The 14,037-nt window shown below is 46.7% G+C and overlaps 1 protein-coding gene across 1 annotated transcript in view; it reads left to right on the plus strand.

Moving 5' to 3' along the window:
* The window catches only part of LOC144753918 (transcription factor CP2-like protein 1), a 51,160-nt gene that overhangs the window by 21,269 nt on the left and 15,854 nt on the right, over positions 1-14,037 (plus strand). Inside the window, exons 5-10 of the mRNA XM_078641445.1 lie at positions 850-956; positions 3,623-3,775; positions 7,086-7,196; positions 8,363-8,466; positions 10,601-10,655; positions 13,924-14,017. Of these exons, the coding sequence (XP_078497571.1) occupies positions 850-956; positions 3,623-3,775; positions 7,086-7,196; positions 8,363-8,466; positions 10,601-10,655; positions 13,924-14,017 (624 nt within the window). The remainder of the gene's footprint in view (positions 1-849; positions 957-3,622; positions 3,776-7,085; positions 7,197-8,362; positions 8,467-10,600; positions 10,656-13,923; positions 14,018-14,037) is intronic.

The following is a 14,037-nucleotide window of genomic DNA, read 5'->3' on the forward strand; positions in this document are numbered from 1 at the left end:
TGCACAAAACTGTTGCCATATAGCTACAAATGTTGGTTGGTTGGTGGCAGGCTTGGTATTGGTGATGGAAGCTATGCTCTACGAGGTTGGTTTGAGTTAGCATGCCCTGTGGTAGGCTGCAGAAAGCTACACATGGTTGGTTGGGACTAGGCTCTTATAGATTGTGTTGTATTCTTACCATCGTTGGAATGACTTCAAATGGTTAGTTTACACCAATCTCCTCGTAGTTTCAGCTGGGCTACATACAGTCGCGGTTGGTCGGTCCTTGACTCAATTTGTTTGGTTGGCACAAGTCCCCATGTGATTGATTGAGGTCAATCGGTCTGTGTTGATTCAAAGCACGGCTCGATATGGTTACTTGCAATCAGATTTTCCATGGGTTGCAATCACATAAGGCTATACATCGTTCAACACTAGGCTGGTACCAGGCACTCTGTAATTGGTTGGGGCCATGATCAATGAGGTGTTTGGGGTCAGTAAACATAAGGTTGGTAGGAGCTAAGCTGTAGGCAGTTTTTGGGATAAGGTTAGAGATGTTGAAATGGGATTAGGCAATTTATGGTTCATTCAGATTATGTTCCCCTATAACTGGTTGGTGACTAACTCCCCATAGTGTGTTTTAGCCAGGCTTCCCATGCTTGGTTGACACTAGGCTCCTAATGGTCCAGTTGCTGGTTGATGCCAGGCTATACGCAGTTGTTTATAGTTTGTATCCCATTGGTTCTGTAGCTAGTTGATGCCAGGCTCCCCATGGTTGGTTGGAGTCAAGCCACGATGGTTCTGTAGCTGGTTGGTGTGATCTTCCTGGTGTGTTTTAATCAAGCTCCTCATTAACAATCCTGTTTGCAGATATACCATTGTCAGTGGGGGTGATGGAGCCGCACGCACATCCATCAATGCTGAACACAGTCGACTTTCTCTGGGACCCCATGAAGAGGACATCAGTCTTTGTCCAGGTAAGTTATATTCCTGCCCCTTCCTCCCACTGAGCAAAAATAATGATTTCATTTTTTTTTTGGCAAAGGATAGACACACAGAAAGGCCATTTGTAGGTGGTCCACCAGGAAGGGAGCCTGTAGCCAACCTTTAGCCCAGAGCACTGAAAATTTCTCTTAAGCCAATGGTGAAAAGTATGAAAAGAAAGTACATCAAAGTAGACTCATTGTATATATTTCAGCACTGTCGAACACTTAGAAAACATGCTAATTGAAACATGTGGGGTCCCCCAGATAATCACTTTTTTCAGCTAAATTGTGTGAGTCCGGATGTCAAGATTTCCATCTCCCTCACACATGACCCATCCCAAACATCTCTCAGCAGTGTTTTGGTGCACCCTTATACACCTTTCCTTAGGCCACACTCTGCATGTTTGTGTAGTGAAAAGTAATCACCGGGTGATTTGTATTTGGCGAATTCCCTGCAAAGAGTTACGGTGTAGGTGGTCACTGCTCCGACTGCCTTCAATTCCGCTATTACAATAATTGAATCCCTCAGTCAGTTTCTGCAGTGTTCCTAGCCTATCATACAAGAATGATGGTGCTCATTGAGACCCTAATGGCCTTCTTCCACTCCCTCGCGTAGCCCACAAACGTTTCTTTCGTAGGGCCAGTGGTCCACTGAGTCTCCAATGACCTTGGCACAACCCAAGAGGGAGATTAAGACCAAACATCAATAAATTTATGCTCCCATTGCCTTTCTTTGTAATGTGGACAATTTTATGAGGGAGATAGCTAAAATAACACCAATTTGTGCTAAATGAATCCTGAGTCTTCCACATAAATCGTGATGGTGGACATTTCTGGTCTGCTAATAGCGGCCGATGCGGCTCCTCTTCCTTTTCATTGACCCACTCCTTCTTCCTTCCTTTCTGATGTTTCTACGCCCTTTCAATTTGCCAGGAAATTCAGACAAACCAGACAATCTGCTTCTAACTATCTGAATTAAAAAAACGATCTGCAGAAATTTTGCAAACTGTTCAAAATCTAAAAGAAACGAAGAAATTCGGGAGGGCGTGGCAATTGGTCTTTGCGCAGTTAAAGTCTCTGATGAAGATTTGGTCTACTTATAGTCAGACCTGCGGCCACAATGAAATCGAAACGCCCCCTTTGCCTAGGTAGAGATCTTGTCAGAATAACCCTGTGTCTTGTCCCTTCTCAGTGCCCAAACATCAATACACTGTTTGACAGGGTTTCTGTGATATTGGCTCTGATCTGAGGGGGTGTATCAGATTGTGGTGAACTAAAAGTGGACTCAATGACACTGGATCTGATCTGGGGAGGTGTGTCAGTTTGTGGTGAACTAAAAGTGGATTCTGTGTTATTGGCTCTGATCTGAGGGGGTGTATCAGATTGTGGTGAACTAAGAGTGGATTCTGCGATATTGGATCTGACCAGGGGAGGTGTATCAGGTTGTGATTAAATAAAAGAGGATTCAGTAATACTGGATCTTATCTGGGGTGGTGTGTCAGATGGTGGTAAACTAAAATTGGATTCAAAGACACTGGATCTGATCTGGGGTCGTGTGTCAGATTGTGGTAAACTAAAATTGGATTCAAAGACACTGGATCTGATCTGGGCTCATGTGTCAGATTGTGGTGAACTAAAAGGGGATTCAGTGATTCTATATATGTTCTGGCGAGCTGTATTGGATCGTGGTGAAATAAAAGCGGATTTAGTGAATTGGATCTGATCTGTGGAGGTGTGTCAGATCATTGTGAACTAAAAGTGGATTCAGTGACACTGGATCTGATCTAGGGAGGTGTGTCAGTTTGTGGTGAACTAAAATTGGATTCTGTGCTATTGGCTCTGATCTGAGGGGGTGTTTCAGATTGTGGTGAAATAAAAGTGGATTCTGCGATATTGGATGTGATCAGGGGAGGTGTATCAGGTTGTGATTAAATAAAAGAGGATTCAGTAATACTGGATCTGATCTGGGGTCGTGTGTCAGATTGTGGTGAACTAAAAGGGGATTCAGTGATTCTATATATGATCTGGCGAGGTGTATTGGGTCGCGGTGAAATAAAAGCGGATTTAGTGAATTGGATCTGATCTGTGGAGGTGTGTCAGATCATTGTGAACTAAAAGTGGATTCAGTGACACTGGATCTGATCTAGGGAGGTGTGTCAGTTTGTGGTGAACTAAAAGTGGATTCTGTGCTATTGGCTCTGATCTGAGGGGGTGTATCAGATTGTGGTGAACTAAAAGTGGATTCTGCGATATTGGATCTTATCTGGGGTGGTGTGTCAGATTGTGGTAAACTAAAATTGGATTCAAAGACTCTGGATCTGATCTGGGGTCGGGTGTCAGATTGTGGTGAACTAAAAGGGGATTCAGTGATTCTATATATGATCTGGCGAGGTGTATTGGGTCGCGGTGAAATAAAAGCGGATTTAGTGAATTGGATCTGATCTGTGGAGGTGTGACAGATCGTGGTGAACTAAAAGTGGATTCGGTGACACTGGATCTGATCTGGGGAGGGGTATCATATTCTGGTGAACTAAAAGTATATATGCTGTGATATTGGATCTTATCTGGGAAGTTGTATCAGATTGTGGTGAACTAAAAAAAAGTAGATGGTGTGAGAAGACCCCACCCCATGACACTAATGCAATTGTCGCCTCCAGGTTCACTGTATCAGCACCGAGTTCACACCGCGGAAGAATGGAGGAGAGAAGGGGGTGCCCTTCCGAGTCCAGGTGGACACTTTCAGGCAGAACGAACATGGAGCGTACACCGAGCACTTGCATTCTGCCAGCTGCCAGGTGAAGGTGTTCAAGGTGAGTGTCCTCCATTAGGATTGAGAGGAGCTGGGCATCAGGGGGTGCTGAGTGAGGGGCAAAGGGAAGGTGTGGGAGGAGAATTCGAAATTGGCTAAATGGCGGGCTTTTGAACCCTGGAGGGTGTGGTTCTCATCCCGGATTCACCACTTGATGTATGGAATCTCGGATCATCTAACAACCCCACTTGATGTTCAGCTAATCTTAATTGTAGAAATATATACATATATACATATATACATAAACAAACAGAGCTGTGTGCAGATCCCAGTACTGAATTAAAAGAGGTGCTGGTGTTCAGGACAGAGGGTCACTATTCAAGCTGTGAATGGGCCTCAATCCTGCAGAGTCAGTTGGTGAGCCCAGTATTCAAACAGCAAGGATTACTACATCTCAGGCAATCACCGTCACTGCCTCAATTCAGGAAGGACCTCAAGACCTAGCTCTTTGACTGAACTGCAGAACATCCCCCTCCCTCCTCCACCACTTCACACCCCTATTGCGCCCAAAGACCCTAGCGGGTGATTAGCCGCACACTATAAGAACCCTGCTTGATTGATTGAAAGTGCCTCAGCAGAGCTGCATATGCGTTCATTAATGTTATTATTGCAAGACACTTTGTAAAAACATGCAAACAAACAATTAAATCATACAGGCAATTATGTTAAACACATTCACAATACTAACTGGTTACACACATAACTATTAAAATGTGAACACATTAACAAATCAATCAGCTCTGTGTGGCTGCAGCACTGATGGAGCAGGGGCTGCTGCAGGCCAGGATTCAGGAGTCCATGAACCACACACAGCTTGAGCACATCTGAGATACAAGGGGATGGAGGAGGTCAGGAGTGAGATACAGAGATGGGCTGCAGACATGTGGGGCTGCAAGCCAGGACTGGGCTGGTTTGGGTGCATTATGGGGCAATTCCCCTGAAAGAGCAAGAAGTTCTAGAGTGATACTGATTGGATTGGGGTCTGTGTGGGGTTCAGCACTGGTGAAACAAGGGCTGTAGACCAGGCGTCATGGTGGCAAGGCAGAACAGAGTGTGAGTTCCAGAGGTTGCAGTAGGGCATTTTTAGGTGTATCAAAGGGGTTATAGTGCAATTACCTACATTAGAGGTGCATTGGGAGTGCTATATGTGGCCCTGGAGGAGTAGGGGTGCATTCAAAAGACTGGGGTGCGTTGGAAGTCCTATGTGTGGGGTGCACTTGGGTATGAATGACGTGCAGGTTCTATGTGTGGGTTTTAGAAGAGGCGGGGTTCAGATGGATAGGTTTAAGGTGCTTTAGGAGCATTTTGTGCATGGCGCGGTATGGATTTTAAATGTAATGTAATGTAATGTGTATACTTGTAAAGCACACTGTTGCCAGCCGGCATCCTGGCGCTGTATACCGCTGGGGAATCCGTCCTGGCTTTCCCTGTGCGATGGTCCCTGCTGGGAATCCCCAAGGTGGAGCCAGGCATCCCCGGCGTTGATGGGGCCGTTGTGGAGATTAGGCAAGCTAATGCTGAGTGCGACCCCTGGTTAGAGAAGGCACCGAGGCGAGAATTATCGAGTCCGCTGACCCTGGTCCACGACCCTGCCGTGTCGGGAATCGAACCTTGGTCCCAGGCCGACTTCTGCTTCTGGGTCTGCCGCCTCTAACCAGTGAGCCACATCACTCCAAATGATCTAGGGATGCAATCATTGAGGACCGAGGTGCACAAGGAGTGCTATGCAGATTGTGGATGAATTGGGCAGTTACACTTAACGGGGGTCAAAAGACCTTTTGGTGAACAGGTGCTATACAAATGGCCTATAACAGAACAGAACATTTGGCGGTGTCTGTGCATCTGTGCATGTGTGCATGTGTCCTGGAAGTGCATGACTGGAACTGAGGAGGAGTAGAGTGCACTGAAAGCATTATACTTTGGAAGGGCTGAGGTACCAAGGCAGACTGGCTACCCACTGTAGTTACCACTGCAGGCCTAGACGGGCTGGTACTAGGCAGAGAAGGGTGCACAGAAGTCCCCATGCCATTTTGTTAAAAGGGAACGCAGGCCTGGTGGAAGAGTTATCAGCTATTCAAGTTTTTGTTTGCCAATGTGTTCTCTGAAGGAGAGGCCATTGTCGAGGATTAGACCAAGCGACTATACATTAAGGGCCAGATTTATCAATCATTCACTCAATGTAGCAAGACAACTTGCTGTGCTGCGTTTAAGAGAGAGGACAGGAATGCGCCGTATTTACCAGTACACAGTGCATTCCTGCTCTCTGCCTGCACTGGCACACAATTTACTGCCTAGCACCAACACAGGCACCCTAGCAAGGTGCAAGGGTGCCTGCATTTCAGGCAGGTTTGCTTTTGTGCAGGAAGAGACACAAAAACAATCCTTAGAGGTGGTTTCCTCTTTCCAAGTGTGCCGCAAAACGCAGCATACTTAGAAAGAAGAAACAACAAGGACAAATAAAGATATTTCTCCTCGTTGCATCTCCCCATGGAAGGCGTAGCATTGTGTCACATTCTCGTTTACAGGCTTGGTAAATCTGGGAATGCGCTAAAATCCATGGGTGGGTGTGCAGGAACATCCATAAACAAATAACCATGGACTCCATCCACGGTAGAGAACTAGAGGCTGTGGGGCCTCAAGGGTGAGCTGGCCTCCAAAATTGGATGAGTAGGAACACCCATGATCCACCCTTGTAACCCATGCCCTTGCCAGGGCAGAGTAACGCATGGCAGCGACTTGCGTTACTCCATATTTGCCAGGCAGTGGAGGGCCACACAAGGTGGCCTTACGTTGCTTGGTAAATCTGACTTATGTATTGTGTTGCCCTTGTAACACCATGCGTGACACAAGGGCAACGCAACGCAATACAATGATAAATCTGGCCTTCAGGTTGAACCTTTCTAAGTTCATTTCAGAAAGCCAGGTTTGAATTTGTGATTGTTTGTTGCTATTGGCAAACAGCAGGAACCCTGCGTTGGCAGGTATGAATTTTAGATCTCCACTAGATATCCAAGTATGAATGAGATCGAGGGATGTTTTGAGTCAATGGACACAGTGAGAAGAGGAGATTTTCAGGCAGAGTTATATGTCATTGGTGTGCTGATGGATCTTGATGCTGCTGCCAGTGTGTTTGGTTCCATTGATTTCCATATAGATGTTGATGGTTATGATAGACCATTTGGAGACCTCTAGTAGATTTTGGGATCTTGCGATTTCCATCAGAATTAATTAGTTGTGATTGACAAAGGCATATTTTCTGCAAGACTATGGTAACAGAAGTCGCTGGAAGTGTGTAATTTCTCTTTTTTCAGCCCAAAGGAGCAGACAGAAAGCAGAAAACTGACCGGGAGAAGATTGAGAAGCGGTCAATTCAAGATCGAGACAAATATCAGCCATCTTATGATACTACAGTCCTCACAGAGGTTTGTTGGGGGGAGCTAAGCGACAAGGTCGTAGGGTATTGGGGACCAAGGATGGTGGAAAAAGCTCTGCAGCCACGAAAGACCACACTCTTCTACAAGGGCTTGGTTGGCAACTCGAGGGAGCCCAAGAGGTTGATCGGGGTATTCAAGCCATGAAAGACAGCACTCTTTTCAGAGACAGGCTTGGGGATAGGCAACATGGTTGGGGGTCACAGGACAATGGAGGAGGGCAAGAGCCCTATTCAAGGCATTCTCAGAGGTTTGAGCAGTAGGTAACATGACTGGGAGACTCTGGGGATGGCGAGAAGCCTATTAAAGCCATGAAAGCGATCACCATTCTCAGAAGTATGCTGTGTGTAGGCCACATGATCAGGAGCCAAAGAGGGCATGAGGTCTATTGGAGTCCTGAAAGATGCTGTCATGATCTGGAGCTAAAGAGGGTATCAGATGCAAAGGAGCATGGAAGACCCTGCCCCACTCAGTGGAATGGCAGTGGCGGTGTGTTGTGCGATAAGGTTGAAATAGCCGGGGAAACCAGCAAAGGTGGATTGAACACTGAAATCATAGGATATTCCACTGTCTTCAGCAAGCTCTTTGCAGAGGGGTAGGTGAAATTGATGGGGGTACAGAAGAACCAGGAAGAGAAAAAAATACAACTCAAGGCCATTGTAGAGCCCCTTTAGTACAGAGTTTTGAGAGGGGATGTGAGTGACATGATTGGGAGGCGCAGGGAAACCAGGCAGTGGGGTCAACAAGGTACTGTCGTCCGTATGGTGGTCAGAGATGTGGGGTTTGATGGTGCACAGTGACTATTGGGGATTTCATAAAGGACATTGGGGCTCAGTGGAACACTGTCCTTACAAAGGAAGGCTAAGGGGCATCTTTGTGGGCTACGTGACGGAGTGGAAGAAGGCCATTGGGGTCTTGATAAACACCCCCATCCTTGTGGAGGTACAATATGCAAATGATTAAGTTACACAGGGCAACCAGGGAGTGGTGGACGGATATGGGGTTCTTGAGGGACACCACAGTTTTTAAAGAGGTATGATAAGTGAATGGTGAGCACCCATAGGAAAACCATAGATTAGAGGAAGAGGAAGGAGGAATCTTTGAACTGTCTCCTCTTCAACAGGTTCTTAAGTTTGTTCTGTGCTTCTTCTCCCCAGTGCGTCCCATGGCCAGATGTGGAAGTGTGCACCAGCCCTTACAGCCCCAGCAGCACCCCTGGGTTCTCCTTCCCTCGCAACTTTAAGTTATCGACCCCTGAACGGTGAGTAAGGGATGTGGCTCTGCTCACGAGATGCTCGTGAAACACCCTATCGCACGTCAATATCTGGTCTGTAGACCGCTCTTTCTATCGCAGATATTGTAGCACTGTCAATAATAGACGTTGTTATTACCCAATCAAATGGTATTCAATTATCAAACTCAGAAATATGAAAGGCCGAGTCAGCCCTGCCACGATGCTAATCTGTAATTTGAAAGATACACTCCAATATAATAAAGTTAGTGGATACCTGACTAATCAGTGTCACCAGCTCAATAAAACTGCGAAGGGCACTGCACCAAAAGCTACCCCTAAAGCGGCAACACACAGATCTACCATTAAGAAATCTGGGATCAGCTGTCAGGGGCTCTCTAGGTCCTTGTGTGACCTTGGGCAAAAGCACCTTCTTTCCCAGGCGTCTCATAAGGATGGCAGCATCTCCCTTTACTCTTGTGGCCATTAAAGTTGTAGCCAGAGTTAAAGGATAAGGTTGCAAGATGACTCCATGCCATCGGGGGGAAGGGGGGTGAAGAGGGGGCAGGACTGGCTAAAGGTAAAGAGGTCCCAGTGTGAACAATAATTAATCAACGTAAATCACAAACTGAAACTCACAGAACAGTCAATGTATCCACACTGTTTAATTCTCAATGGGATAGAGTATATTAAATATACATGACAATTTATCAAGAAATTTACAGTGGTTGCTACGTGCCCAGGAGAGAGCAGGGAGGGAGGTGAAGGTCAAGTGATGATGTGAGTATAGAGAGAAATAATGACATTAAAAACAATTAATTGGCAATACTTTCTTGGCAAATTAAATGCAAAACAAACTGACCAAGGGTTCCGGCATTTCAACAAAAAGGCATACTTCACATAATACAATATATGTTACGATGGTGGCGTGAAGTTGTCACTGAACAAGGTGGTTGTCGACGTTTCGACCCTCAAATATGCGCAGGGATAATTGGTGCCCTTGCTGTGGGGCACAGTCAGAATAAGTGTATGAGGACCCCCTTCCCTACCCAGGACCATCTCGTTATGCCGGACATTCACTATGCAGATAGCAATACCACAGTAGACCATCATAAAGATAGTAAAACGCATGTGCAAAGCCGGATGGAAGCACCTTGGGTTGGGGCAAAGCGTACCCTGACTGATGCCAGCGCGCTGCTCACAAGCATGGCACCTCCTTGGAGCTGGGCACCTTCTCAGTTGAAAGGGGTGAAAGGCTGGGACGCTAGCACTGTCTAGGCGCTATATCTGAGTCCAGTACTCCCTTCTGGTAAACTAGGGGCCTCATTTATGAAAGCCTTGCGCCATGGGTGCGTCACTTTTTCCCATGTTAAAAGTGACGCAACGGCGGCGCAAGGCCTTCATAAATAAGCCCTAGGTCTTTAGTCTGAATGGCGCAGCTCAGTTGAACTAGGACTGTAAGTCCCAGATGCATTGTAGGGTTAAATGAATGCCCAGGATGGCACATGGTGTCCTTGGTGACTGTGTGCTTTCTGGTAACCGTATGAATGTGTGGCAGTGTCTGTGGGCACCAGGCTTCCTACAGACTCAGGTCTTGCCTGCCATCTGTTTTGGGTGGGATGTAACATAATAGAAGCTGACTGATCCGCATCCTGTGTAAACTTAAATGACCATCACTCAAAGGCCATCAGTTGCAAATCCTGCAGCGGTGCTCTCTTCTGGCACCATCTTAGCCATCTCATAGGCGCTGGAAGTACGGGTGCTGCAGCACCCCCAAAAATAACCATGCGGCAATTCAGAAGATGAATGAGCGATAAAGATGCCTTACATGTTGTGATTATCTGGTCCTCTCCCTTGGGACAACACTTGCCACCCAGGGGCCAAATGACAGACACAGTAGGTTAAGTGTGCACAAGCCACTCCAGTGATGGGCACAACACGACCACGAAGCCTGCTCTCTGAGTGACATGACGTGGGGCACGCAGCCTCTCTTGTTACACATGTCTGGGAGTATTAACAGAGCTCATGGTTTTGAGGTTGAATCTTTTGCTTGATATATATATATATATATATATATATATATATATAAAAAAAATATATCAATCTTTATTTAAAGGATTGTAGTTTCTGCACCATTAATGCCTTCATATTTTTCCGGTTTCAGAGCCTGCTCTTCCCCGACCTGCCAATCAGACAGCTCCACGGAGGGCGCAGGAGAGGTAAGTACCACACTTGCCGTGCGTGATGGGAACGAGATGAATCCCATAACCCTAATATTATCTGGGTGGGGAGCAGTGCCTGGGCACCCTTAGGTATATCACACGAGTTGAATGCAGAGATCCCTAGACATGGAAATATCACAGACCTCACCGAGGGGCACCGACCCATCCACCTTAGAACACTGGGTTCGCCCTGTCTTACCTTCAGGTGACTGTAGACATCCCATCCCTTCTTCAGACGGACAGCAGATGAGCTGCTTTTACCAGCTCTGAGCAAAACTATTGACTTGATGTAGGCAGCACACATACAATAGTTTACCTCAAGGTAGTTATGGCACCACCCCCACTACAGCGAGCCACCCGTTATCCTGCAGAGCACACAAGGCGTAATATTCTGCACTCGAGGCGCGCTAGAAAGATGTGCCGTTCCATACTTCTGGACTGTAGGGCCCTATTCGTCAACACTGGCCGCACCATGTTGGGGTGGACGGTGGATATGCCATGTCTGATCTTACTTTGAGGTGGACTGTGTGCACGCCATGCCTGATCTTACTTTGAGGTGGACTGTGTACACAACATGTCGGATCTTACTTTGAGGTGGACTGTGTGCACGCCATGCCTGATCTTACTTTGAGGTGGACTGTGTACACAACATGTCGGATCTTACTTTGAGGTGGACTGTGTACACACCATGCCTGATCTTACTTTGAGGTGGACTGTGTACACACCATGCCTGATCTTACTTTGAGGTGGACTGTGTACACACCATGCCTGATCTTACTTTGAGGTGGACTGTGTACACAACATGTCTGATCTTACTTTGAGGTGGACTGTGTACACGCCATGTCTGATCTTACTTTGAGGTGGACTGTGTACACGCCATGTCTGATCTTACTTTGAGGTGGACTGTGTACACGCCATGTCTGATCTTACTTTGAGGTGGACTGTGTACACGCCATGTCTGATCTTACTTTGAGGTGGACTGTGTACACACCATGCCTGATCTTACTTTGAGGTGGACTGTGTACACAACATGTCTGATCTTACTTTGAGGTGGAATGTGTACACACCATGCCTGATCATACTTTGAGGTGGACTGTGTACACACCATGCCTGATCTTACTTTGAGGTGGACTGTGTACACAACATGTCTGATCTTACTTTGAGGTGGACTGTGTACACGCCATGTCTGATCTTACTTTGAGGTGGACTGTGTACACGCCATGTCTGATCTTACTTTGAGGTGGACTGTGTACACACCATGCCTGATCTTACTTTGAGGTGGACTGTGTACACACCATGCCTGATCTTACTTTGAGGTGGACTGTGTACACGCCATGTCTGATCTTATTTTGAGGTGGACTGTGTACACGCCATGTCTGATCTTACTTTGAGGTGAACTGTGTACACACCATGTCTAATCTTACTTTGAGGTGGACTGTGTACACGCCATGTCTGATCTTATTTTGAGGTGGACGGTGTACACGCCATGTCTGATCTTACTTTGAGGTGGACTGTGTACACACCATGCCTGATCTTACTTTGAGGTGGACTGTGTACACACCATGCCTGATCTTACTTTGAGGTGGACTGTGTACCCACCATGCCTGATCTTACTTTGAGGTGGACTGTGTACACAACATGTCTGATCTTACTTTGAGGTGGACTGTGTACACACCATGCCTGATCTTACTTTGAGGTGGACTGTGTACACGCCATGTCTGATCTTACTTTGAGGTGGACTGTGTACACGCCATGTCTGATCTTACTTTGAGGTGAACTGTGTACACACCATGTCTAATCTTACTTTGAGGTGGACTGTGTACACGCCATGCCTGATCTTACTTTGAGGTGGACTGTGTACACGCCATGCCTGATCTTACTTTGAGGTGGACTGTGTACACAACATGTCGGATCTTACTTTGAGGTGGACTGTGTACACACCATGCCTGATCTTACTTTGAGGTGGACTGTGTACACGCCTGCCTGATCTTACTTTGAGGTGGACTGTGTACACAACATGTTGGATCTTACTTTGAGGTGGACTTTGTACACGCCATGCCTGATCTTACTTTGAGGTGGACTGTGTACACACCATGCCTGATCTTACTTTGAGGTGGACTGTGTACACAACATGTCTGATCTTACTTTGAGGTGGACTGTGTACACACCATGCCTGATCTTACTTTGAGGTGGACTGTGTACACGCCATGTCTGATCTTATTTTGAGGTGGACTGTGTACACGCCATGTCTGATCTTACTTTGAGGTGAACTGTGTACACACCATGTCTGATCTTACTTTGAGGTGGACTGTGTACACATATCGGATCTTACTTTGAGGTGGACTCTGTACACGCCATGCCTGATCTTACTTTGAGGTGGACTGTGTACACGCCATGCCTGATCTTACTTTGAGGTGGACTGTGTACACAACATGACAGATCTTACTTTGAGGTGGACTGTGTACACACCATGTCTCTGGAGTTTAAGTCAGAAGTTTTCTAGTTGACCCATGCTCTGGTTTGTCTCCTCTCAAAGCAATGCATGCTGGTACTAGAAGTCCAGCTCTTCGCCATTTTAAAACAAACCTAGCAATTGTATGATATCTTTAACTAACGATTCCCCTTTTGCCCTTGATCCTGTATAATGCTCAGTTTGCGCTATAAAATATCCCATACAGACATACATATGATGGAGCAAGCACTTTGAGCCATCACATGTGTACAAACAGTGCATGGATGGGATACTTCGAGTGCCTTTCCTTACCACAAACCTCCAGCACATTTTCTCAGTAAGGAACTCAATCAATAAATGTCAGCAGACCCCATGAGTACACATGTGACCCTTTGATAGAGTCCATAGGTGGAAGTGACGCACTGCCAGCATGCTGATAACACTTCCGGGTCACTGCCTACTAGAACAAGGCCTCACACATCACAATCGACCCAGCTGGAATGTGGAAATCGGCACACCGTGCTCCAATTCCTTGTCATCCAATAGGGGGAAACAATACAGGGAGAGGCGTCCTAAACATTAGGGTCACAATTCAATGGGTTACTAAGGACGTTTGATGTAGCACTCAGGAGCCCCCGAACTCAGACATCTTTCCTAAGCATTGCACGCAGTTCTTTGCAGAGTGTACACAATCTTCAGAGCTCTCGTGCAAGGACTGGACCCTGTGACCTGCAGGGGACACCAGCCCCCTCCTCGTCCTGCTCCTCAGTAGAATATCCAGCCCTCCTCACTCTGCTGCTCTCTCTCCTCCAGGTCCTGGGTCTGTCCTCTTCCATCACCGACACACAGCAGTGGCTCTTCCGGAACCGCTTCTCCAGCTACTGCAGGCTCTTCAACAACTTCACAGGTAATCATCGCTGGGTGCCG

This window comes from Lissotriton helveticus, chromosome 5_1 (genome assembly GCF_964261635.1).
Source record: "Lissotriton helveticus chromosome 5_1, aLisHel1.1, whole genome shotgun sequence".
Lineage (NCBI taxonomy): Eukaryota > Metazoa > Chordata > Amphibia > Caudata > Salamandridae > Lissotriton > Lissotriton helveticus.